Below are 25,864 nucleotides of genomic sequence, written 5' to 3' on the forward strand. Positions count from 1 at the left end.
CGTGGTGGCTCATGCCTATAATCCCAGCACTTTGGGAGGCCGAGGTTGTCCCTGAGTCCAGGAGTTCCAGACCAGCCTGGGCAACATGGTGAGATCTTATTCCAAGAACAACAGCAAAAAAAAAAAAAAAAAAAAAAAAAAAAAAAAAAAAAAAAAATTAGCGGGCACATAGCTGTAGTCCTAGTTACTCAGGAGGCTGAGGCAGGAGGATCACTTGAACCTGGAAGGTCAAGGGTGGAGTGAGATTCTATCTCCCCTCCTCCAAAAAAAAAAAACCAAAAACAAAAAAACGTGGCTGGTTGCATCCTTGCATGGCATCACTCTGACACTGAACTTCTGCTTCCCTTTTTCATGTAGAAGGTTCCTTGTAATTACATTGAGCCCACGGAGGTAAACCAGGATAATCTCCCTACTTCAATATCCTTAAATTAGTTGCATCAAAATCCTTTAGGCCACGTAAGGTAACATGCCCATATGTTCAGGAAATTAGGATGTGGACATCTTTGGGGAAACATTATTTTGCCTCCCATTATAATCAATTGATTCAGCACAACTTCTTGACTCAGTTCTGAACCTGGGTTCAGAGGGACACTGGTCTGGTGACTATAATAATAGTAACAACAAACACTTGTGCCGAGAATGTTTCTAAGCATTGTATGCATATTATCTCATTTAATTTTCACCACACTTTGTACTAAGTGCTACTATTATTCCTAGCTTAAAGATATTTAAAGTGAGGAACAGAGAGGTTAAATACTTTGCTGAAGATAGGAAGCAGCAGTGTTTGACTCAACCCCAAGTACCTGAGCTTCAAAGTCCATGTGCTTAGTTAGCACCATGCTATTTTTTTTTAATTTTATTTTTTGAGTCTCATTTTGTCACTCAGGCAGGAGTGTAGTGATGCAATCTTGACCTCCTGGGCTCCAGTGATCCTCCTGCCTTAGCCTCCCAAGTAGCTGTGACTACAGGTGTGCACCACCATACCTAGCTAATTTTGTTATTTTTTGTAGAGATGCTATGTTGCCAGGGCTGGTCTTGAGCCCCTGGGCTCAAGAGATCCTCCCACCTCAGCCTCCCTAGCTGTGACTACAGGTGTGTGCTACCACGCCCAGCTAATTTTTGTATTTTTTGTAGAGACAGGGTTTCACCATATTGCTCAGGCTGTTCTCGAACTCCTGAGCTCAAGCAATCCACTTGCCTCAGCCTTCTAAAGTGCTGAGATTACAGGCGTGAGACACTGCGCCCGGCCTACCATGCTATTTTTAAATGAATAAACAAAGTGGATAAATCTAGTTTCCCTTAGCTGTGTGTTCATGACTAAGTCACATAAATTCTCTGAGCCTCAATTTCATTATTTGTAAAATTAGAATAGTGATGCAGCTTTTCTGCATTCCACGGGGATGCTTTGAGGGCACGTTGAGACAACATGCATGAAAGCAGTTCAGATAAGGAAAACAGAGATCCAAGAGTCATTCTGCCACATGTCACTGGCAGAGCCAGGACTGGGACTCAGGTTTCCTGGCAGCCAGGCTGGGCAGGCTACTTCCATCACAGAGTGGTAATTAGAGCAGTTACAGATTCCAGTCATCAAATTGAACATTTTCCCTTCATCAACCTCCTGCCCTGGAACGACCAACATTAAAGCTATATCTGTATATTCAATCAACTGTTCATTAAGAACGTCCTCCAGTTTTAGATGATACTTTTACAAAACCCAAATGTGAGATAATACTTCTTAGCTGGAATAGGGTAAAGTTGACAGGTAATATTTTGTATCATTTACAAATCAAAAGGCACAGAATTTCAGAAATTGACAGAAAGGGGAGGCTGTAAGATATTTGCTTAGGAAAACCACCTCCTCATGTGTTTGCCTCTTCTCCATCCTCATCCCATCATGTTTCTGTCCTCTTCTACTTCCCTTCACTTCTCCTTAGTAAAGTAGGGATTAGAAAACCTGAATTTTAGCTGTGGGCATCATTACTGACCATTTTGCTTTGAACTTCAAAGGCAAAATTGAAAAACAAAAGAGCCAAGAATGGGAAATTCACTCTACTAGATCTTAGGATGTATAATTAAGCCATAGCAATAAAATCAGCACAGCACTAGCACAGGAACAGATCTAGATCAATAGAATAGCAACAAGAACTCAGAGACAGACGTGTGTGTCTCTAGGGCTTGGCATATGATACAGATGCCATCATGCATCGGAGGGGGAAAGATGGATTGTTTGGTGGTTGCTGCTGGGAAAACTGGTTCACTAAATAGAGTTAATAATTATACTGTATTCCTACTCACACTGTATGCAAGGTGAACATCAGATGGATTAAGACCTGTGACAGGTAAAAGTATGAAGCCAAATAGGGGAAAATGTAGGAGAATATTTTGCAACTAATAGGTGGGAAAAGATTCTTAAACAAGACCCCAAAACCACACTCCACAAGGCTAAAATTTGATGCATTAGGCTAAATGAAAATTAAGGATTTCTCCTTCATCGTACCATAGCAAAGACCAAGCAAACAGGATGCATGAAAGATTGAGAGAAATATTGGCAATGTTTTTCTAAAACTGACAAAAAATTAATATTTAGAACATATAAGAAACTCAACTGCTAAAATTCATTCAGAAAAAATAATAAAATCCAGCAGAAAATAGGTAAAGGATGTAAATAGATAATTCACAGAAGGAAAACAATCTCGACGGTTCTTAAGTATATGGAAAAATGGTTAACACCACCAATCAAAGAAATACAAATGGAAATTACAATGTGATACTACTTTACTGATTTCAGATTGACAGAAATTAGGACATCAGATAATACCAAATGTTACCATATAAAATGGGAAACGGGTACCTTCCTACCTTCATGTGCCATTGGTGGGTGTGAATGGCAAAGCCATCTGGAGGGCAACATGACAGAGTGAAACCAAATACTGTGGACTTCATGACCCAGGGACTCGATTTCTTATGTTCTGTAAGGGACACGTCTAACACCCATTCCAGCATAGTCTGTGGTAGCAAGGACCTGCTGGCGACCTAATTGTCCGTTATTTGAGGAATTGATAAGTAGAATATGATAGACACACAAATCAAATACTATTATTAGTCATAAATAATGAACTCTGGTTGTATAGTGTCACATGGATAGATCTCTAAGACACTGAGAGAAAAACAAGGAACAGAATGAGTTCTTATCACAATGCCGTTCACGTATGTTAAAAACAGACACAAACCATGTATCTTTTGAGGCTGTATAAGGTGCATGAACTGGGACATACCTTAGTAGAGGAGAGGGTGTATATGGCGGGTAGAAGAATGGGTGTGGAGAAGGAACGAGTGGAAAATAAAAACGAAAAAGAAAAGGGCCTTACTGACTGACTGACGAGCTGGAGTACGAACATAACTTGTCCCTAAGGTCCAAAAAAACCTCCCCAATTCCCCTTCCATCTCGTCCCATTCTTAACAGAACCAAGTGCAAGGGACTCAGCGTGACTGTCCAGAGCAGGGCTTCTCTTCACCAACGACCTAGGTCCTCTTCCCTCTACCCACCTCGCCAAGCCCTCGGTGCCCGAGCCCCGAGCTCTACTTTGACGGCACTTCTCAAACACAACCAAACACACCCAGGCTTCAACCCCAGACGGGCTTGCTTTTATTATTTCTTTTGGGAAAGCTAAGATTCAGTTTAAGTGACTCTTCTCCGGGAGGCCTTTTCCGAATGCTGCCCTTGCCCAAAAGCCAGCCCCTCCAGGGCTGTATTCCCACAGCCCCCTCCCCCGTCAGCCCGGCACCCCGCGTTCTAACTGCTTATTTTGGGCACTCAGCGCTCCCCTTAGGGCTGGAGTTGTGTTAGGGGGGTCTCTGGGTTCGCGACCCGCCAGCTGGGGTGGGCGGTCCTGGGAATAACCGGACAGTTAGTTAAGTCAGCAGGTGCAGCCGCAGCCCAGCCAGCTCACTCTCCTCTGCTTCCGCTCTCATTGGCTCAGCCTCCCCGCCCCCAGGCCCCGCCCCCAGCCGGCCTCAGCCAGCTGCTGGAGGCAAAAGGCTCTGCGCACGCGCCGTGGGGTGGGGCGCCCTTGGTTGGGGGCGGACGGGGGTTTAGGAGGACAGCGAGGAACGGGCGCAGAGGGGTGGCGGGGCCGCCGCGTCGTTGCGCGGCAGTTGCGTCCTGCCTCGTGCGCGCGGCACCCGGGAGGGGGCGGGGCCGAGGTGGGCAAGGCGGCGGGCCACCGCCCCTGGCCCCGCCCCCACAGCCCGCCCGCGCGCCTCGCCCCGCCCCCTCGCCGGGCCCGCCCCGCCCCCTCGCCGGGCCGTGCTCTTGCTCCCGCCGCCCGCCAGCCTCACGCTAGGCTCCGGCGGCCAAGAGCGGGAGAAAGTCCTGCTGGTGGGCGGCCGCGGGGCTGAGCGCGTCCGGCATCCCGGGGCCGCTCCGGCCCGGGCGGCGAGGGTGCCCGGCGGTCCATGCATCCGCCGCCGTCCGCCGCCGCGATGGATTTCAGTCAGAACAGCCTGTTCGGCTACATGGAGGACCTGCAGGAGCTCACCATCATCGAGAGGCCGGTCCGCCGGAGCCTCAAGGTGCGCCCCGGGGAGAGGACCTGCCCTCAGGGCGTCCGGCCGCCTGCCCCGCGCTGATCTCCGCCCCACCCCACCACCCTCCCCTCCTTCGGGCCGCCGGGACCCTCTCGGACCGGCCCCTCCGTCCTCCTCCAGCCCCTGTTGCCGTGCCGCCCTAAGCCAGCTCCTCCCGGACCCTTCCTCAGCGCGGACCCAGTCCTCTCTAGTCTGGACCCCCATCCGCAAGGGACGGGTCCCTGCCCCAGCCCCGACCCGGCGCCAGCCCCGCGGCCCTTGCCCCTTCTGAGGCGTCCGAATCCCCCCGGCTCACCCCCAGGAACGGCCGAGCCCCAGCCCTCGGGGCAGCCTCAGCGTCCTCAGTCGCGGACCCCCTTCCTTCCGCCCCCCGCCCCACCCCGCGGGAGCTGCCCCTCGAGGCCGCAGCCCACCTCTACCCGGTCCTCTCCTGGGCTCCCCAACCTCTGGTCCGCTGACGCCGCCCGGGTTCTGGCCCCAGGCCCACCCCTCGGTCCACACATTCCCGACTCCTCCCCCCACCTCTCCCCGAGACACCACCCAGCGTCCCGTCCGCTCACCCCCAGCCCACCAAGTCAGATCAAGCTCGGGTCCCTCTGCCCTCGAGGCAGCCCGGCCTCCTCTCGCTTCCCAGCCAGCACCCTTTCTCAGTGTGGTCCTGGTCCCCGTCTACAAGCCCTCGCGACCCTTTGCCGCCCTCCTGAGTCACCGCGCATCCTTTCCTCCCAACCCCTCCAGGACTCTAGCTGGGACCCTGCTCCCCAATCCCTTGAGGGAGTCAACCTTCAGCTTGCTCCCCCCACCCCCACCGGCTCTCCCACCCCGCAGAGTCATCTTCCTCCCAGAGGCTCCAACCTTTAGCGCCAGCAAACCTAGTTTACGGACAGGACCCCTTTCCCCTGGCCATCGCTTAATTAGCTGCTTTAGCTCCTCTCACTCCCACCTGCCGCAATATCTCAAATCTCTGGTTTCTTCCAGCCCCAGAGTTGATTTCCTTCCCTCCCCCACTCCAGATCTTGTCCTTTTCATGCCTGCTCGGCTGCAGTGTTCATCCATCCCCCTTTTAGCATTTCTTGGGGTGGAAAATGCTGGAGAAATAGCCGTGAGGTATTAGAGATAAAAGTGTGTGTATTTATTCGTTTTATAACATGCGTATGAAATGGATTTCAGCCAAGGTTCTGAAGCCACGATGCGATTTTCAAGCTGCAATCCAGAAGCTAGAAGGATAAAAACAGAAAAAAAACAGTCCCCTCCCCAAATTCGACCACCCAATTAGAGACTTCCGTGATTGATGTCGCCTGGTATCCTCAGCTCCTTGATTAGTTTTCATTGTTAATGCTTAATTGTGAAACTTTTTCATTCGTTTATCCTCATAGAGGGTCACTGGGAGGTTGGGAGGCAAGACTGACCCAATGTTTGTGGTGCATAAATGTGTATTTTACCCTTGACAGACACCAGAAGAAATAGAAAGATTGACAGTCGATGAAGACCTCAGTGATATTGAAAGGGCTGTTTATCTGCTCAGGTATTTCCTAGTCTTTCTGTGAAATTGCTCTTTTTTTTCCCCCTGTGGCAGCAGAGATCAATGCTTTCTAAAATGTATGTTCCCGTTATGTTCAGATTTACTTAGCCACTTGAACAGAGTACTTTTGTGTGCATAGTACTTAACTATATTATACATTAGATTTGGCTGTGGACTTATGAATTTGAGAATTTAAATAAAACACCTAATTTATAGAATGTTGCTTGGAGGAGGAAGAGCAGATGGTTTGAGTTGAACCTCATCCTTTTTTTCTTTTCTGGCATTGGTTTTTCTCACTTAAGATTCAGTAAGTTTAGATGAGACTTGAGTATACAAGGATTAGTTTTAAGTTCATTGTAGAGTAGGCACATTATATGGGATCTACTATATGGAAAAAAATCCACAAATATGGTAGTTCATTTTGCTGTTCAGGATATCCTGTTTGTAGTACTTTTGCTATGCAAGCTTTATGATTTTGTCTGAGGGGTTTTGGAAACTTAGTTGATTTCAAACCATTTCACAGGCTCTACAGAATTGCTTAAGGCAAATGGTTACTGCGAATATTTACAAGATTTTTCTGAACTATTTAAAACATTGTCTTGTAGATTGAGCATCTTAAAAACTAGTACAGTGACCATTAATGATGTTTTAATTGATTAAAATCCTTTAGAAACAAATTTCCTACAGCATTTTGTGTATATTTAAAATTTTTCATTAGCTTACACAACATATTTTTCCCTTTTGGCAAATTAGTCACTCTTATTTTCCAGAATGAGATTTTGAAAACTGATGTAATTTACCTCCTAGGATATTTGTCATCCTTGTTTCCTTAGCTCAGTGCCAGTTCCAGGTACTGGCAAGTTTCTTGTTCTCCTTTCTTGTTTACAGATCATGTTTCCAGTCCCATGTTATTCATTGAATGATCCTGTAAAAACAAACAAACAAACAAACAAAAACTCCCTCTCCAGGTCTTCAATTTTCTTAATTACTTTTTTAGCCTACTAAAAGTGGCATCATGAGTTTCTGTTGTAACTTTAGTCAGAATATCAGCATATTTACCATGTAGACCATTCCATCTGATAATTGTATCATTTAGAAATGTAACTGCATCTTAGACTTAATGTTGATGTTATTTTCCCCCTCTTTGTGATAGCTATGGTACATGCTCTCATCATTTCTACCTATTTACTTCAGAGAAAACTTCTGTTTATATATGAATTCAACGGTGTGTGTTTTGGGTGTTTACTTAGAGAATAATCCAACTTTTAACCGATTTTCATATTTTATTGTGTTGTATTTGGAATACTTTATTCCTTAATAATTAACACATTTATTATGGTGAACAATAGTTGTCAACATTTGCCTATTCCCACAGTTCTTTTACTCAAAATAGGTAGAAAATTGATGAAAGTGTGGATAAATGTGTTTAAATCTACAACAGTTAATGATTTGAAATAACCTCCTGTTTATTCCTACTGAATTTTCTTTAGTACAAACACTGGCTTAGAATTAGGAAATGGAGAGTCTTGCTCTATTTACTTGTGATAGAAGACACCGTATTCTAGATATCAGTGATAAGCCTTTTTTTTAAGGAAAGCTTATTTGTTTTCTATTTTGCTTTTATTGTTTGTTAGCAAACCAGGTTGTCTGAGTTGTCTTTATTTCTTAGACTCAACATAAGTTTCGCTCAGTTCTGGAATTTACAAAGCCCTTATAGAGACAGATGGCCCCTCTTATTCTTAGACAAGAGAATTTTAAAAGAGATTCAATATCTCCTTTAGTTTCTTGTGGCTCACCTACCTTGAAGGAGGTTTGCAAGGTGACTCAGAAGGGGAACACTGGTTTGGTTGTGTATGGGTTCTCCAGCTGAGTTCTTCTTTTGTATCCTTAACATCTTACCACCTCCTGGGGGAATGTGGGATTTCACCTTAGTCCAGCTTTGGGAGGGATGATGCCAAGAATGCTTGAAAGGGTCTTTCTTCCCTGGGATTCAGGGGAGGAGACAGGATCGTTTCATAGAGATGTTCCGAACTTTGCCTCGGTTTAGGCCTTCTCATCTTCTCTCATGTATTGAACCTGCTATTGTAAATGTAATTTATTCCTTTTTTTCATTTGTACTTTGCTGAGTCCTTTTTTCCCTCTGTCAGTGATTTTCAGGTTTATTTTTGAGCACTTTACCTTTTCCTCTGCATTGAATATTATATAAATGTATAATATGTAACATATTTTTTCTCTTGGCTTTTATGTGTCAGGTTTGTTTCTTTAGTTCTTTTATTTTGTATATTAAAACTATTTTGGAGTATTATGTTAAATTAGAATTCAAAGTCAGATATGTAAGCATCAGTAAGCAATGCTTTATATTAGTGGAGTTTCTGGTAGCACTTAGATTGAATCCATTATCTGAAAAAAGCATTATATATAATATAGAGTACTATCATCAATGAAAAACAAATTATACTGTTCATTATCTTACCCTGAAATATGGCAAGTCATTTATTAATGACATTTTCACAATTAAGTTTAGAATATTACAGTCTTCAAAGATTTGACACAGATGAATTTGTGGTTTTGCACACATATGATGCTGCTATACCCATCTGTGGCATTTAGCACTGAAGCAAAACAACTTTCCTAATAGTCCCAGCTTGTGTCTTAGTCAAAATCATATCTTTTTCCTGTTCTTTCTCTTCTTTGTGATTTTGCATATATTTTTGGAATGTACTTAAAACATGTGAATGATTTTGTTATGGAAGAATCCTAAGTATGTATACTGTGCTTTCATTAGGTAAATCTACTTGTATATTTCTGGCTGCCTACCAGATAAAGTGTAGACCCTGAAGCCTGGCATTCAGAATACTCCATAGGTGACTCTATCTTAGCTGTGCAATGTGATGTCCCACCAGTCCCCCACTTTTAAAAATGGCTTTATTGAGATATAATTCATAGTCCCTGTAGTTCACTCATTTAAACTGAATAGTTAAGCAGGTTTTAGTATATTCACAGAATTGTGCAACCATCACCGCAATCAATTGTAGAACATTTTTGTCACCCGCAAAAGAAACTTTGTACTATTAGCAGTTACCCCTCAATACCAACCCTCTCAGCCTTTGGGAACCATTCTGCTTCCTGTATATATGGATTTGCCTATTCTGGACATTCCTAAACATGGGATCATACAGTATGTGGCCTTTTGTGACTGACTTCTTTCACTTAGCATAATGTTTTCAAGGTTCACACATGTTATAGCAGGCATTAGTAGTTTATTTCTTTTTGTTGCAGTGTAGTATTCTACTGTATGGATATAGCACTTTTGTTTAGCCATTCATCAGTTGATGGATATTGAGTTGTTTCCACTTAATTCTTCACTTTCTGATTCAGTCATGCTGGCCTTTTCATTGTTACTCAGTTTCATTGTGTTTATCCTTAACTTTTGCTTTTGCTCATCCTGGAGTACTCTTTCAGTATATCCCTGTCCAACATATAGCATCTCTAGGATCCAGCTATAATCTTATATGTTTCATAAAGTCTTCCCTAACTGCTTAAACCACATGGATCCCAGGCTTCTTTGATCTCCCTTATCACTTAGTGGCGCTTTCTTCAATTGGCCATTAATCATTGATTTATATTCCTTAACTGTGTGTACATGTTTTCTTCAGTAGATTGTAAGGTCCTGGAGGACAAGCTTTTAGAGGACAAGGGCAAGCTTTCTTGTTGTTCTTTCTTGTTCTTTGCTGTGATACAAATACATACCTCTTAATGGAATAAAGAGTATTTAAGATGACCATACTGCAAGATGAATTAAGCAACTTCTGATATTTTTAATTTTAGGTATTATGGGTCATATCTTCTTCTATAACTTGTTATCTATGTGACAGTGGTCAAGTTAGTTATGGTTTTCGAGGCCTGCTTTTCATTTGTAAAGCGGAAATAATAATTCCCTTTTCCCAGTGTGGTTGAAGCACCTGGCACATGATAGGCATCCCATTACTGTTAATTCCCTTCTGTCTCCTTTTCCCTTTCCCTACTTCCTTGCTACTTAGGTGCTCAAGTTACATTTAAAACTTTAAAAGAGGATAATGGTATTAATTTTGCCTTCTAATAATTTAATAAACAAAGTATACCAACTGAAGTTTGTGATAGATGTCCATTAACTTCATTTGCTAATAGTATTTATCAGAAATTAGAATCTTCACAAATCATAATTAAGCATTTTTAACTGAGTAATAGTAAGGTCAGCCTGTTGATTTATATTTTCTTAACAAATGACCCTAAGTAATATTTGCTGTTATGCATTAAATGTGTTGATTGGTTAATATACTGAGCCTAGCTTTTATGTTGCTTACTTTTAAAGTCATTTGTGACTTTAAAACTATTTTCACTTTGTGCTGTGAGTTTTAAATCATTTTGCACTTTGCTTTCCCGGGACAGTCAGATAAAGAGCTTTGCTTTTTTTTTTTTTTTTTTTTCCTTTTTTCTTTTTTAAAGACAGGGTCTCACTCTGTTTCCCAGGCTGGAGTGCAGTGGCTATTCACAGGCACAGTCATAGTGCTCTAACTCCTGGGCTAAAATGATCCTCCCACCTCAGCTTTCCAAATACCTGGGACTACAGAAGGCACATACCACCTCCACAGCCACTGCCCCCATCATAAAGTGCATCTGTAATTGGAACTTTTTTTTAAAAAACTTTCTCTTATTATTTTTTAAAGAGTAAGTGCTCCCCCTAGTGATATGAAGGAGTGAGATTTCTGCAGTCAAATCAGTGGAAATAAACAAGTGTTGTACCATGTGAGAACTCTGGCGTACTTCCTGGGTTCAAGACTAGGATAGGGTAGCAATGAGATAGTGAGGAAGAATTCTAGTGTTTAAAGCTTTGCTACCCACCTAGCTTTTAGTTGTTTTATCTTTTAAAATACCTATCTTATTTGCTATCCCACAGTGGAAAGTTGTGTGGAAAACTCCTTTGAATGCCCTCATTTTTAAGACCTGTGTCCCACATTTACTTTCATTATTGTCTTGATTTCTGTTTTTGATGCTTGCTGCCTTTCAGTATTGTTTTAGTGAGGCATGGTGTGTGTGTGTGTGTGTGAGAGAGAGAGAGAGGGCGGGAGAGAGAGAGATCACGTTTGCATTTGTGCGTGCATGTGTGTATGTGTATATAGGTGGTCTTGAGTGACCAGTATTGCTTGCTCAGTTTTCTCTAGTGATATACAGGAGAGGACTTTTGCATTCTTCACAATTAAGATAGATAGTTGGTTGTTAATACAAACAATTGGCTAGAATCATAAAATCATAAATGATACATATTTTCAACAGTACATTCTAATGTAAACTATAAATATATTTTCATTTGCCAATCTTTTGATGTAGAGTCATGGTCTTTTCTTTGAGTATGGGTCTGCTGATTAAAGTTTGAAATTCTCCTTCTTTCATAAATCACCCCATAATGCATTTACAATATCAAGTTCAGTTTTCTTTATAGGTGAACAAGAATTTAAATTTGCTTATGAAGCAGTCTGAAAGCATGGTTCTAGGTTTTTATGATTTTCGACTTGTGTTTTGTTCTTCGATACTTTAATAGCGATTTTCTTTGACAACTTATGTTTATTGAATTTAGTTTTTCTAAAACTTTTAACTTTATTTTTATAGAAACAAGTATATGTATTCATATATTTAGGTAATATTTAATTAAATTATGTAATTATGTAATTGCAACAGCAAGTGAAATTTGAGATAAACTAGTTTGGGAACATACTTAACTGACTCTTAATTACAACTCAACTAGTGAGAGTGGAATTCTGTGGGCTTTCCAGAAAGTAGTCTATTAGCGACGAGCTTTCAGCTTGCAGTTGCAAGGCAGTAGAGAGAGTATTGCTTAATCAGGTCTTTTAACATCTTTTCACATCTCAAACACCTTTGTTTGAGAGAGATACATACCATCTCCTTTCCAAGTGTGCTCTGTGATGATCTTGCTTCATTCTTGATATTCCTCTCCTGTCTCTCTGTTGAATTCGTTCCCATGGTCTGGTTTGTTCTTCGTTTGCCTTTATACATTAAAAAAAGTAATGAATTTGGAATATCAGTTAAAGAAGTACTTTTATAAGCTTATATTTTATTTTTTAACGTGAACTTTGAATATATGCAGAAATGTGCACAAATCGTAACACGGCTTGTTGATTTTTTACAAGTGAACACACCCATGTACCCAGTATCCAGATTAAAGCATAGAACATTATCGTGTTAGCTTAGTAGCTTCCTTTGTATTCCTGTCCCAGTGCCCCGTACTTCCTGCAAAGGGTAGCTACTCTCCTGACTTCTAACACTATACATTGATTTACTTGATTTTGAACTTTCTATAGTAGAAAGCACTCTATGTACCTTTTGTGTATAGCTTCTTTTGCTCAACATTTTAAAAAAGAGATTTATCCATATTGTTGCATGGAGCAACAGATTGTTCATTCTCATTGCTGTATACTATTCCATTATGTGAATATATCACAATTTATTCATTCCACTGCTGATGGACATTTGGCTTAGTTTTCAGTTTGGGGCTTTTATGAATGATGCTGTTATAATCATTCATGTACAAGTCTCCTGGTGAATACATGTGTGCATTTCTTTTAGGTATCATTATAGAAGTAGAATTGTTGGTCGTAGCATATGCCTATGTCCGGCTTAAAAGATATTGCTAAACAGTTTTCCAGTGTGCTTTGACTAGTTTGTACTTCTGCCAGCAGTGTTTGAATGGTCCCAGCCTATATTTTTTTTAGGAAACAAAAGTGACAAACTTCTTAGTACATAATTTCTAGCATATCAATAATGAGCTTCCTAGTTAATAGCCTTTAGATGTTTCGTTTCTCTGTGCATGACTTACACCATCTAACTTTTTTTCTTTCCCTACAAGAAGGGGAGTTCTATAAGGTTTTACTTGGCTAGACTGTTGGTTAGAAGACTCTCAGTTATTGGATTGTCTCTTAGGGGATAAGGCATGTGTGTGATTAGTTTTTCTTAGAAAAAGAGAAACAAAGTGGATATTGGAGTCTCCCTGTTCCTGGGAGTGCTATTCTCAGTCCCTGTGCTTTTAATGATTCTAAGAGGTCCTCATTAAAAAACAATTGCCCACGTTGTCATCTTCTGTGAAGATGATGTACAAATGACTTGCCTTTCTACATGGAAATTGCAGGCAACTTCATTTGTATTTTGTAGGACAGAGGGATCACTGTTTAATATATTAAGAGCAGTATATAATGGATTCCAGCTGTATACCTTCCATTATTGCTAAGGTCAAATTACTGAAGTCTTTGGCAAACCTTGAATTCCCTGTTTTGGAAAAGTACTAGGTCTCTGAATATAAAGGGTTTGGAGATTGTTTCCCATCTCTGTTTCCTTTTCTTTTGTTATGAGAACAACCATGGGAGGCATCTGTGTCTTTTTTCCTACTTACCGAAGATTCAGAAAGGTTTCTCTGTGACATCTGTAGAAAGCAGAACGCTCTCATGGGATCTGTAGGAAAAGCTTAAAAATAAAAGTGAAATATTTTCATCAATGTAAAAGTGACCCATATAATGTCATTGAAAAGACCTCTGAAAGCGTAACAACATAATGTGATGTGAGAGAATTGAGCAAAGTTTTCATCTTGTAAGCATAGTGTTTTATTTAAAAATGCCTATAAATTCTGTAATATAAAATAATTTCATAAGATAGAATAATAAAATATGTAAAAATTAATCTATAAAATAAATATAAGATAATATATAAAGCAATATAAAATAAATGAGTATATATATTTGAATAAAGAATGTGTTAAGTTATGTAACTACAATGTAATCATATTATATGTATATTATAAATGTATATGCACGCATGTGTATGTGTTTATTTTCATGAGCAATTAACTCATCCCAATGCTTCCTCTTGGGAAGTAGCTAAGTGAGACACAGGGACACAGGAACGTTGAGTTCTATCATAAATTATAACTAATTAGTTCCCAGTAAAAAGTGGGAGTTGTATTGCTTGGTTCCCAGTCTTGTAATGTTGAATTGTGCAGTAGTTTCTTAGTATTGACATTAAGAATTAAAGGGTTCACCATACCAAGTGGTAAAATTCATAGCTTTTTTTTTTTTTTGAGACAGGGTCTTGCTGTGTCACCCAGGCTGGAGTGCAGTGGTACAATCATAGCTCACAATAACCTTGAACTTCTGGGCTCAAGTGTTCCTCCTGCCTCAGCCTCCTGAGTAGCTGAGGCTACAGCCATTAGCCACCATGCGTAGCTAATTAAATTTTTTTGTAGAGATGGGGTTCTTGCTGTATTGCCCAGTCTTGTCTCGAACTCCTGGCCTCAAGTGATTCACCTACCTCAGTCCCCAGGTTGCTGGGATTATGGGTATGAGTCACCAGGCCTGTCTTCCTTCTTAAAATTAAGATTACATGAAGGGAATTAAAGCATTGAATAAGGTCCAATGATCTTTTAAATCTGTACATCTTTCAGTTTGATTTTTTGGGTATTACAGTGTCTTTCATTGACTGTGTTGGCTATCAAATGTGGAAAGCATAGAGAAAGTGTTTAGGCTTAGTTCTTCATAAGCCAAAAGCCACTTTTGGCTTATCCTTAGATGATACTAGTATAATACTGGTATATGTAATCATGTTAGTAATAATTGCAAAATCGATTATACCCTTAGAATGTAATTTTCCCTCCAATCAGAGATGTTAATAATGGAAAAGATTTGTAATGCAACTAATAGTTGCTTTACAGCAAATCTTATGAATTTAGGTTAAAACATATCTGAGTACTTATGTGCTAGGCATCTCCTGGGGAATGAAGGTCATTATACTGGCAGATACTTGTATTCAAGGAGATAGTTTAAGGAAGCAAATGTGTTTTTCTTAAATTTCAGTAGAATAGAGGTATCAATTAACAGGTACTGGGAGTCAGTATGTTATATTGGAAATAGTTTAAGGCAGACCCAGATTTATTCTTGGAGGCTGAGGCTTGCTCATTTACTTACTGAGAGACCTTGGGTAAGTTGCTTATCTTCTGTGAGCCCAAGTCTCCTAATCTAAAATGGGAATAAATAGGCTGGGCACAGTGGCTCTCACACCTGTAATCCCAGCAATTTGAGAGGTCAAGGCAGGAGGATCCATTGAACCCAGGAATTCGAGACTAGCCTGGGCAATATAGCGAGACCTTGTCTCTACAAAAAAATTTTAAAAAGTATCCAGGAATGGTGGCTTGTTCCTGTTTTTTTTTTTTTTTTTTTCACTCAGGAGTTTGAGGCTGCAGTAAGCCACGAGTGTGCCACTGACCTCCAGCCTGGGCAACAATGTGAGACCCTGTCTCAAAACAAACAAACAAAAAATAAAATGAGAATAATAATACCTTCATTGCAGGATTGTTGAGAAGATTAGAGGAAATGTATGTATAGGGCACAATGCTTGGTACAGAGTACTGTTCAGTAAAAGATAGTTGTTGCTGCCCTTTTAAACCATCTGTTTGGGATTGGGAACATATTTACTTTGGATATACAGGAAACATACCATTTAGAAACTTCTTGTGTTACAAAGTTTCCTCTCTAGATTAGTTTTCTAGATGGGGCACCAAATTCCCCCACCTCCATTTTTGGAAAATACCTTTATTGAAGTATAATTTAAATAAACTAAGTTTATAGTTTGATGAGTTTTGACAAATGGGTACACCTGTATAACTAGCACAAAATATAAAACATTTTCATCACCCCCACAAAAGCTACTGGTATGTCTTTGCAGTTAACTCCACACCCTAACCCTAAGCAACCATTAATCTGCTTTTGTCACTGTGGAATAATTTTGCCTGTTGTGGAATCTAGACATCGTTTTTTTATATCTCTTGGATAAATGCCTAAGAATGTTTGTTGGGTTATATGCTGACTATATATTTTTTCATTTTTTGAAGCTTTTTGAGGTATAATTCACATCTAATAAATCACACATATTTAAACTGTATAATTTAACGAACTTTGACATATGTATACACAATTCAGATACTGAACATATCCATCACTCCCAAAAGCTACTTGTGTCCTTAGATTATCTCTCGCTCCCTCCCGTGAGCCCCTTCCATTCCAGGCAACCACTGATCTGCTTTCCATTACTATAAATTAGTTTCCAATTTCTAGAATTTTATAGAAATGGATCATATAGTCTACTCTTTTGCCTGGCTTCTTTCAATCTAATTATTTTGTAGTTCATCCTTGATGTTGCTTATATTGTTAGTTTACTGCTTTTTATTATTGATAGTGATTCCATTTAATGGGTATAACACATCTTGTTTATCCATTCATCAGTTGATGGACATTTGGGTAATTTTCAGTTTGGGGCTTTTACAAACTTAGTGACTATACACATTCATTTATAAATCTTCATGTAGACATGTGCTTTCCTTCCTCTCTGGTAAACATCGAATTGTAGGACCATATAGTAAATGTATGTTTATCCTTTAAGAAACTGCTAAATTGTTTCTAAGGTGATGGTACCATTTTATATTTCCACCAGCAGTATGAGCGTTGGAGTTGCTCCTTATACTTGATAACACTTGATATGATCAGTCTTTTTAATTTTAAGTCATTCTAGTGGTGTGTAGTAGTATTTCATTGTGTTTATAATTTGTTCTATTGATTACGGAGAGAGAGTATTGAAGTCTCCAACTGTAATTTCAGGTTTGTCTATTCCTCCTTTCAAATATGTAATTTTTTACTAGTAGTTTATGTATTTTGAAACTGTGGTGAAATGCACATAAAATTAGGATTATGTTTTCTTGAATTGACCCCTTTATCATTAAGTAATGTTTATTCTTTGAAATATACTTTGTTAGGCTGGGCACAGTGGCTCACACCTGTAATCCCAGCACTTTGGGAGGCCGAGGCGGGTGGATTACAAGGCAAGAGTTTGAGACCAGCCTGGCCAAAATGGTGAAACCCTGTCTCTACTAAAAATACAAAAATTGGCCAGGCGCAGTGACTCACGCCTGTAATCCCAGCACTTTGGGAGGCCGAGGCCAGCGGATCATGAGGTCAGGAGATCGAGACCATCTTGGCTAACACGGTGAAACCCCATCTCTACTAAAAATACAAAAAAAAAAAAAAAAAACCTAGCTGGGCGTGATGGCGGATGCCTGTAGTCCCAGCTACTCGGGAGGCTGAGGCAGGAGAATGGCGTGAGCCCGGGAGGCCGAGGTTGCAGTGAGCCGAGACTGCGCCACTGCACTCCAGCCTGGGCGACAGAGCAAGACTCTGTCTCGGAAAAAAAAGAAAAAGAAAAAGAAAAAAAGAGAGTATACGTTGTTTTGTAATCTACTTTATCTAATATTCACATGTTCATTCCAATCTTCTTTTGGTTAGTGTTTAAAAAGTATATCTTTTTCTGTCCTTTTAATTAATTTTTTATATTTCAGAATAATTTTAAATTTTCACAAACATTGCAGTTAGTTTAGAAAGTTCCTATATACCTTCCACCAGTGTCCCCTAATGCTAACATGTTCTTAATACATAATCATGGTACATCTTTCAAACATTCAGAAATTAACATTGATACATCACTCTAAACTAAACCTCAGACTTTATTTGGATTTCACTAGTTTTTTCACTTTTGTTTTTTTTTTCTGTTTCACGATCAACTCCAGGAAACCGCATTGTATTTATGCCTCCTTAGTCTTCTCTTGGCTGTGACACTTTCTTAACTTTTTCTTATTTTTCATGATCTTGATAGTTTTAAAGAGTGCTGGTCAGGTATTTCATAGACTCTCCCTCAAATTGGATTTGTGTGATGTTATTTCTCATAATTAGATTGGGGTTATGTGCTTTTAGGAAGAGTACCACAGTGCTTTTCTTATCTCGTCATATCAGGGGATTCATGCTGTCACCATGGATTTATCCTCAGTTATGTTAATTTAGGCCATTCACTTAAGGAAATACCTGGCAGGTTTTTCCACTGTGGGAGTGGCGAGAGATGACTTCCAGCCTTTCGTCATCTTAGGGAGAAAGCATTCTGTCTCTTACCATTAAGTATAATGTGGTTGTACTTTTTAAATAGATAACCATTAGGTTAAGTTTCCTGTATTCCTAATTTGCTAAGTTTTACCATGAATGGGTATTGAATCTTGTAGAATGTTTTTTTCTGTATCTATTGATATGGTATATGGCTTTTCTTATTTTGTCTTTTAATACAGTGAAGTACATTGATTACTTTTTGAATGATAAACCAACCTCTCATTCTTGGAATAAATCCTACTTGTTCATTATGTAATTAGTCTTTTTATATGTTTCTGGACTCTTTGCTAATATTTTGTGGAGGATTTTGTCATCTATGTTAATAAGAGGATTAATCATCAGTTTTCTTATAATATCTTATTTTGATTGTATTTTATGAAGATGACCCTACAATCAAAATGCCTATTATTCTGTTACACTGCTTAGTTTCTTCATTATTACTACATAAATAGCATGTAGACCTAGTCTTTGGACAACATATTGAAATCTTGACAGGGATATATATATCTTGCCTAAAATATATATATGTGTGTATACACACACACACATATAGAGAAACATTTGTATCGTGATAGAGTACCTAAATTATTTGCTGTTGAATTACATTTGTTGTAATTAATAATTATATTTCCTTAGACAATTGTGTAGTTGAAATTTGCTAAGAGAGTAGATCTTAAGTATTCTCATCACAAAAAGTCATTATGTGAGGTGATGGACATGTTGATTGGCTTTACTGTAGTAATCATTTTATAATGTATACGTATGGTGAGATATCATAATCACTTTGTAGCCTGTGAATACATAGATTATTTTTTCTCAATTTACAATTAAAAAGGGTTAAAAAATCGCATCACATCATATATCTTAAATATGCAGCATTTTTGTCAGTTATGCCTCAATAAAACTGAAAAAAATTATTTTAGAATAACTAGAGGACTGATAATTTGTATATTGTTGAATGATAAGAATATCTAAAACAGTTACCATAAGAGAAATCAGGGAGAAAATTGACTTTGTTTTTTTCTCTTAGAGAAGAAAATATACATATGTAAAATTTATTTAAATGAATAGTTATTTAGGAACCCATGAGAGAGATTATAGGATCAGTAGTTTTTAAAAATCAGCTCTTGCTTTGTGGAGATGACATTTTGGCCCTGATAGTAACTAGCTGGTTGACCTAAGTTCCACAATCTCTGTAGATGTTGGTTTCTTCCTTGTCACAATGTGAAGGAGATGTGTTATATTTCCAAGACCCCCTTTTAGTTTGAACATTTCATTTTATTCTATCTTATCCTGTCTTTATTATTAGATAAAAGAAATAATTATTTCACATAGCTTTTACAGATTGATTTTGGATTGACTGATGAGTTTTTAAATATTATAGTTGATGTGTTTGTATTACATTTCTTCTGATTCAGTGCCCCACTTACAGTGATAATCAGTCAAATGAACAGACGGGAGCCACTGTGTATTATTTGGGACTCTCTTTCTGGGTCATATTATTCATTCTGGATTTCAGTCATCATTTCCATGGCATGATTTCCAAATGTGTGACTGTAGCCTTGGCCTTTCCTTCTCAATTTTGGATCATTTCTGTTTACTGGGCACCTCCACCAGGGTGTCTCCACCAGAATGTCTTGCTGGCTTTTCAAACTCAATGTGCTTGAAGCTGCATTCATCACTTCTTACCTAAATATGCCTCCTCTTGTTATTGAAGCCTGACCATCTTCCGGTATCATACTGGAGGGAAACCTGGGAGTAATTTTATACTCTTTCTTTTTCTGTCAGTACTCTTGACAGTCTTCGTTGTCTGACACATTCTGTGTAGGCATAAAGCGTTATTAGATTGTGTTGGAGAATCCAGAACCAGTGCCTGGCACCCAGCAGTTCCTGAATGATTGAACATGTCACTTCACCTGTTTAGGTTAGGTAATTGGGTCTCTTCTCCTTCAATACTTATTTGTCACCCCTTCTTCCTGTAGGTGCCAGGGACTTGGCCTGCTTTTATCTTTTTTTTTTTTTTTTTTTTGAGATAGGGTCTTACTATATTGCACAGGCTGGTCTTAAACTCCTGACCTCAAGCAATCCTCCTGCCTTAGCCTCTCTAGTAGCTGGGATTACAGGAACGTGCCACCACACCTGGTTTGTTTGTTTGTTTATTTATTTTTAATAGCTGTTGGTTACTATTCTGAGTTTGTCTTACTGGCTGGGTTGGCAGTATGTTATCTTAGCTAGCCCTTTTCCCCTGCTATGTCCTAACATATCTATATATTTTTAAAAAGTATTTTAGGCTGGGCATGGTGGCTCACGCCTGTAATCCCAGCACTCTGGGAGGCTCAGGTGGGCGGATCATTGGGGTCAGGAATTCGAGACCAGCCTGGCCAATATGGTGAAACCCTGTCTTTACTAAAAAATTAGCCAGGTGTGGTGGCGTGTGCCTGTAGCCCCAGCTACTTAGGAGGCTGAGGCAGGAGAATTGCTTGAACCCGGGAGGCAGAGGTTGCAGTGAGCCAAGATTGTGCCATTGCACTTAAGCCTGGGCGATGCAGGGAGACTCTGTCTCAAAAAATAAAAATAAAAATAAAGGTATTTTAAAGGAATTTTTACTGCTATTTGTTAATGAGGAAATAGAAAGGCTGGTTAAAAAAGTTAACAGGAGGGAGCTTACAATGTTCCCAGAACTCTTCCAAGTTTATATAGTTATTCCTGAACTAACTTTTTCATACCTTTCAATATTCCTGCTATAGCTCATATATTTAGGACAGACTTTGGTAATATTCCCTTTTACTCTATGCAAAATACTGTAGAGCTGCGATTTCCAACTTTTTTTTTTTTTCTATGACCTTATCACGTAAGGAATACATTTTAAATTGTGACCCCACATATACACACGTTTGTGTGCATGTGTATTAATATATAGAACTGAAACTAAAATTTAACAGCAATTATTCTTCTATATATCATACAGTAAAACATATAAAAGTTAATATCAAATATAATGTTGTTTATATTGCACTATAATATGGAAAAAATCCAAGATAAACAATACAAAAAACCGACAATTTATTAATGCCACAGGTGTACTTGCACCTTAGTAAGTTCTTTTCAATCTAGAACAACTGGGAGTCATACACATCTTATTACACTGTTGTGAAATGTGCTGTGGGGTGTGAGGAGAAAGGAAAGGTTGAAATAATTCTGAACTGTATCCTTAGGAATCAGAGGGCTGTTTGTACCCTTGTTGGTATAAAGAGGGAGGGGAAAATAAGCTCATTTGTGTTTTTCAGGCAAATTTTGGGCCTTTATTTATTTCTCTTTTATTTTTAGTTGACATGTAATAATTGTATATATTTATGGGATGCAGAGCATATTTAATGCAGTGTGTAATGATCAAATCAGAGTAGTTAGCATTCATCACCTTGAACATTTATCATTCTTTTGTGTTGTAAACATTCAAAATTATCTCTTCTAGCTTTTTGAAAATACACACTAAGTTGTTAATCATATTCACCCTACAGTGGTACAGAACAGCGGAACTTATTCCTCCTGTCTTGCTGTATAAGTTGTCGAAGAGCCACTCCAAAGGCAATATTCTCTATATCATTGGTGATAAAGGTTTAATCCAAAGAGGAGTTTATCTCTTCGCAAGGAACATAAAACTTGTGTATATTGTTTTGACATGGCAATGATAGTAAAAAACACATAGTGGACATTATTAGTAAAATAATTTATTGGTAACATAAATATTATTAAATAAATCATGAACATAACTCTCACAAAATTATCAACTTAGAAATCCTTTTAGGCTGGCATTTAAGCGAGTTCTTATGATGGGACTATGATCTGAGGTGGTATGATGGCTGTAGATTATGGACTGAGAAATAGGTTGGAATACTGGCTCTAATCTTTACTAGTCACATGACTTTGGGTGAATCCCCCTTTTTTTTTTCTGAGCATCAGTAAGGATAGAAATATACTGCTCATATATTGTGACGATTAATGTGATTATGTATGTAAAGTGCCTTGTACAGCACGTAGTAGGCCCTTAAATGTTAATTTTTCTTTTACTCTTTCTTTGGTCCTACTAAAAAATATTATTTGTTTCTGTATGGTCTTAAGCATGAAGACTATAATCAGGTTTGAATGGTTTTCTACATAAACCTTTTAAGGCAATGTTTTAAAGATTAAACATTATTAGGAATTTCATTTTACAGGATTAACATATGGAAATATTCTATATTTGAAAAATTACTGATGTTAGGGATTGGTATTCAGTGTCTTCTGCTTAGTTTTTTTTGAGTCTCTCTATCAGTCATCTTTGCCTTCAAAGAAGGTTTTGTCTTTCTTGGAAGGTTAATTCTCTAAGGTAATCATTTAATTTATTTTGTTCTATTCATTAAAATAAACTTTAATAATTTAATTTGAGTAAGGAAATAATTAACTATCAGCTATGTAAAGTTTAGTTTTTATTGTGAACTCAAAGCAAGGCCTTTATGGCATCTGCTTTATTGTTATAAATTCAAGCACAGTATCAGCAGCTTATGAGTTATACTTTGGATTTTAAGTGAGAGCTGCTAGGAGTAGGATAACTGGCTCCCTATAACTACAAACATTTGATATCCTACACATAGTTGAACAGTAGCAAAGCTGGAGTTCTCAGATATAGTACTGACTGATTATGTCACGTCATCATTTTTGGATAGCATCTGCTCATCTCCTCTCTCTTGTCCAAGTGGTTTAGGACTAAACAAATTATGAGGGTGTCCAGGCTAGGAAAAGAGGACTTTGTGCTATGTAGTCAAAATTTTTAGTGTGTGAATCTGTCTTCCTTATTAGATTTTAAGTTCTTAGAGGTAGGAGCAAGGTACAAGAATAGAGGAAGATAATATTGTTAGTACCTGGATTTATTCTAACGTGGCTTATTCTTTGTGGAGAAGGGCAAGGCTTTCATAAACTAGCACAGGTAGCCTCATTTTCAGAGATCAAAGATGTTTCTGAAAATGCGTTAGGCAATATCATAAACTAAATTTCTGTTTCTTTTCTTGATTGCAACAAATTGGTTGTCATTTTGTGTTTTTGTCTAGCATCATTGATCATTGAAGACAAGTTTTTTTTTTTTTAACCATATGTTTTTAAAAAGCATTAAGCAGCATAGTTACACAGTTTTCTCTAGCAGTGCTGCATAGCTTAGGAGCAGGAGTGGGATAGGAAAAGCTGATAGCTGTGTTTGGTATTGTCTGGATGCACAGTTTGGACAGGAGTCAGTGTAGCATAGTGGTTGGTATGAGTTTTGGAGTAGTACAGGCTGCATAACTTTTGGCAAGTACCTTAATTTTTCTAAACTCTAATTTCCTCATCTACAACATGGGATAATAATAGGATCTACCTACCTTGTAAAATTAGTATGAGAATTAAATAAGATGAATGCAAATAAGGTGCTTATTTATTAGCACAATGCCTGGCTTATATTAGATACTATTTTTATTTTGTTGACATTAGAAGGAGGTTATTAAAGTAAGGTTATTGGTGAGAATCTAATTGCAATGCTAGGGAGATTCAGGCTGGCAAGGAAAAAATGAAACTAGGAAGAATATTAGGTACTGGAGAATAAGAAGGTTAATAGGTTAGAAAAGTGATGAGGGCAAAACATAGGCTTAGCAATAGAAAAGTAGAAAAATAAGAGTTAATGGCCAATAAGTGAGATCACAGTTTGAGATTCTAGAGATGGAGCATTTCCAGATAATAAGATCCAGCCTTTGACAAAAGTTGTGGGTTGCTAATATGAAGTGGAGATGAATTCATTTTAACAAATATTTATGAAGCCCTTACTGCGTGCTGCTTTGCTAGGCATTGGGGAATGTCACATTTGGGTAAAACATCCTTGGATTACAGAAAAGCAGAAACCAGCTATTGGTCACTCACCTGAATGATGAAGTTTACCATGACAGTGGCAGAAGCTGGGACAACAAGAAAGACTATATAACTTTTATTGTAGCAAAGAATACTTCAGTGGATTGACTTGTTTTTTATTGGCGTAAGATATTACTATAAATGGCTCTTTAAAATAGGTGCATCTCCCAGTAGGGATAAAATAATTAGAAACATTAATTTAGAGTTTAAAAGATAGGTGTCCTAAATTCATTTATTTAACTAGTCTTGTTTTTTTCGGCTTTCCTTTTTAGCCACTAGTGTACAGATGAGATGATTAACCCAATTCTTTTTAGTTTTAGAGGAATGGTTTGTTGAGTGGGCTTGTGTTCATTTTGTTTCTGAGTAAGTATCCTAGAAAAGGAGCATGTCCCAAAGAATAGCACAATTGGGGCAAAAAGGAGCAGCTCAAGTTGTAACCATGATGATTGTTTCCTGTGCCGGGCTTTTCAATAGAAAGTTGTAGATTTTAAAGTCTGGGAAGCTGGGTAGCTTACTTTGAAACAAAAAGAATAATGTTGATCAAATATTTAAAAATTACATGTGTGATATAAAGTAGCAATAAAGTGGAATCCTCTATGCCAATTTTATTTTTGGGTTTCTTCTAGTCAGTGATGGTAGCATAGATCCACACATACTTGTTTTTTTTTTTTTTTTTCTTAAGAGATAGAGTCTGGCTGTGCTGCCCAGGCTGGACTTGAATGCCTGGGCCTGGGCTGGAGTGATCCTCCTCTCTTAGTCGCTTGACTAACTGGGACTACAGGTGCAGTACCCCGCACCGGGGAATACTTGGTTTACTTATACTGATTATGACTAAAGTCAGCAGAACAAAGCAACATGTTCACAGCCCCAAGAAATTCCCAGGCATGCAAGTTAAGAACTCCCATTTTAATGCAAGCTTCTACTCAATGACCCTTTTGTCTGATACGCTTTTTCACAAACTCCTTATACTTTTCTCTAATGTACATTTAAGTAGACTTACATGTTATTCCATCTCTGCTATTTTTTTGCCGTATTACTTTTAAAGTCATTACGAACAGCCCTGTGGCCAGGACTAACAGAAGTTGTGAACGTATGCAATCTACTGTCAGATGGACCTTCCGCTTCATTTGGGCAAACTGCTGCTGTGCACTTGGCTCATTTCACTCACATCTAAAAGTTAAGATTCTGCAGTCTCCTTTTCCTCTTTTTTTGTTTTTGACTGTTCTTCTACCATGGTGACTCTCAATGTGTGATCCCCAGTATATCACCTGGGAACTTGTTAGAAATCAAGTTCCCAGGCCTAAACAAGACCAACTGAACCAGAATCTCTGGTGGGGGACCCAGGTTTAACAAGCCCTGTACAAGGTGATTCCGACACATGCTGAAGTTTGAGAACCACTGCTGTAGCATGTTGTAGTTGCCAACCTGTATACATTTTCTTGATGTCACTGACTTAATATATTTCTGATAAGCTCAACATATATGTTGAACTATGGCCAGTAATTAATGTTGGTGGTTTCATGTGACTCAACTAATATTTGCTTTGTCTAAACCAGAATTTCTTAGACATATTTTGTTGAGATATTGACATTCTTTGTTGTAGGCAGCTGTCTTGTGCATTGTAGGATGTTTAGTGGCACTCCGGCTTCTACCTACTAGATTACAGTAACATTTCCTAAGTGATGATTAAAAAAATGTCCCTAGACCACGAGTGGAGGGGAAGGGAAGGAGGAGATCACTCCTGGTTGAGAACCACTAGCTAATCTAGTTTCTTTTTCTTCAAACTCGTAATAGCCAATGTACTACCCATAATATATCAGTTTTT

The 25,864-nt window shown here is 38.8% G+C and overlaps 1 protein-coding gene across 9 annotated transcripts in view; it reads left to right on the forward strand.

The window, feature by feature from the left end:
* Positions 1 to 4,279: 4,279 nt before the first annotated feature.
* PPP4R4 (protein phosphatase 4 regulatory subunit 4) overlaps positions 4,280 to 25,864 on the forward strand; it is a 105,888-nt gene continuing 84,303 nt past the window's right edge. For all 9 annotated transcript variants that reach the window (XR_012416088.1, XM_065549304.2, XM_073998154.1 and 6 more), the window contains exons 1-2: positions 4,280 to 4,572; positions 6,039 to 6,112. Coding sequence is in view for 5 of the 9 variants with exons in the window: in XM_005562097.5 (XP_005562154.3) it covers positions 4,456 to 4,572; positions 6,039 to 6,112 (191 nt within the window). In the remaining 4 variants the exon portion in view is untranslated. The remainder of the gene's footprint in view (positions 4,573 to 6,038; positions 6,113 to 25,864) is intronic.

The sequence above is a fragment of the Macaca fascicularis genome, chromosome 7 (assembly GCF_037993035.2).
Source record: "Macaca fascicularis isolate 582-1 chromosome 7, T2T-MFA8v1.1".
NCBI classification, from domain to species: Eukaryota; Metazoa; Chordata; class Mammalia; order Primates; family Cercopithecidae; genus Macaca; species Macaca fascicularis.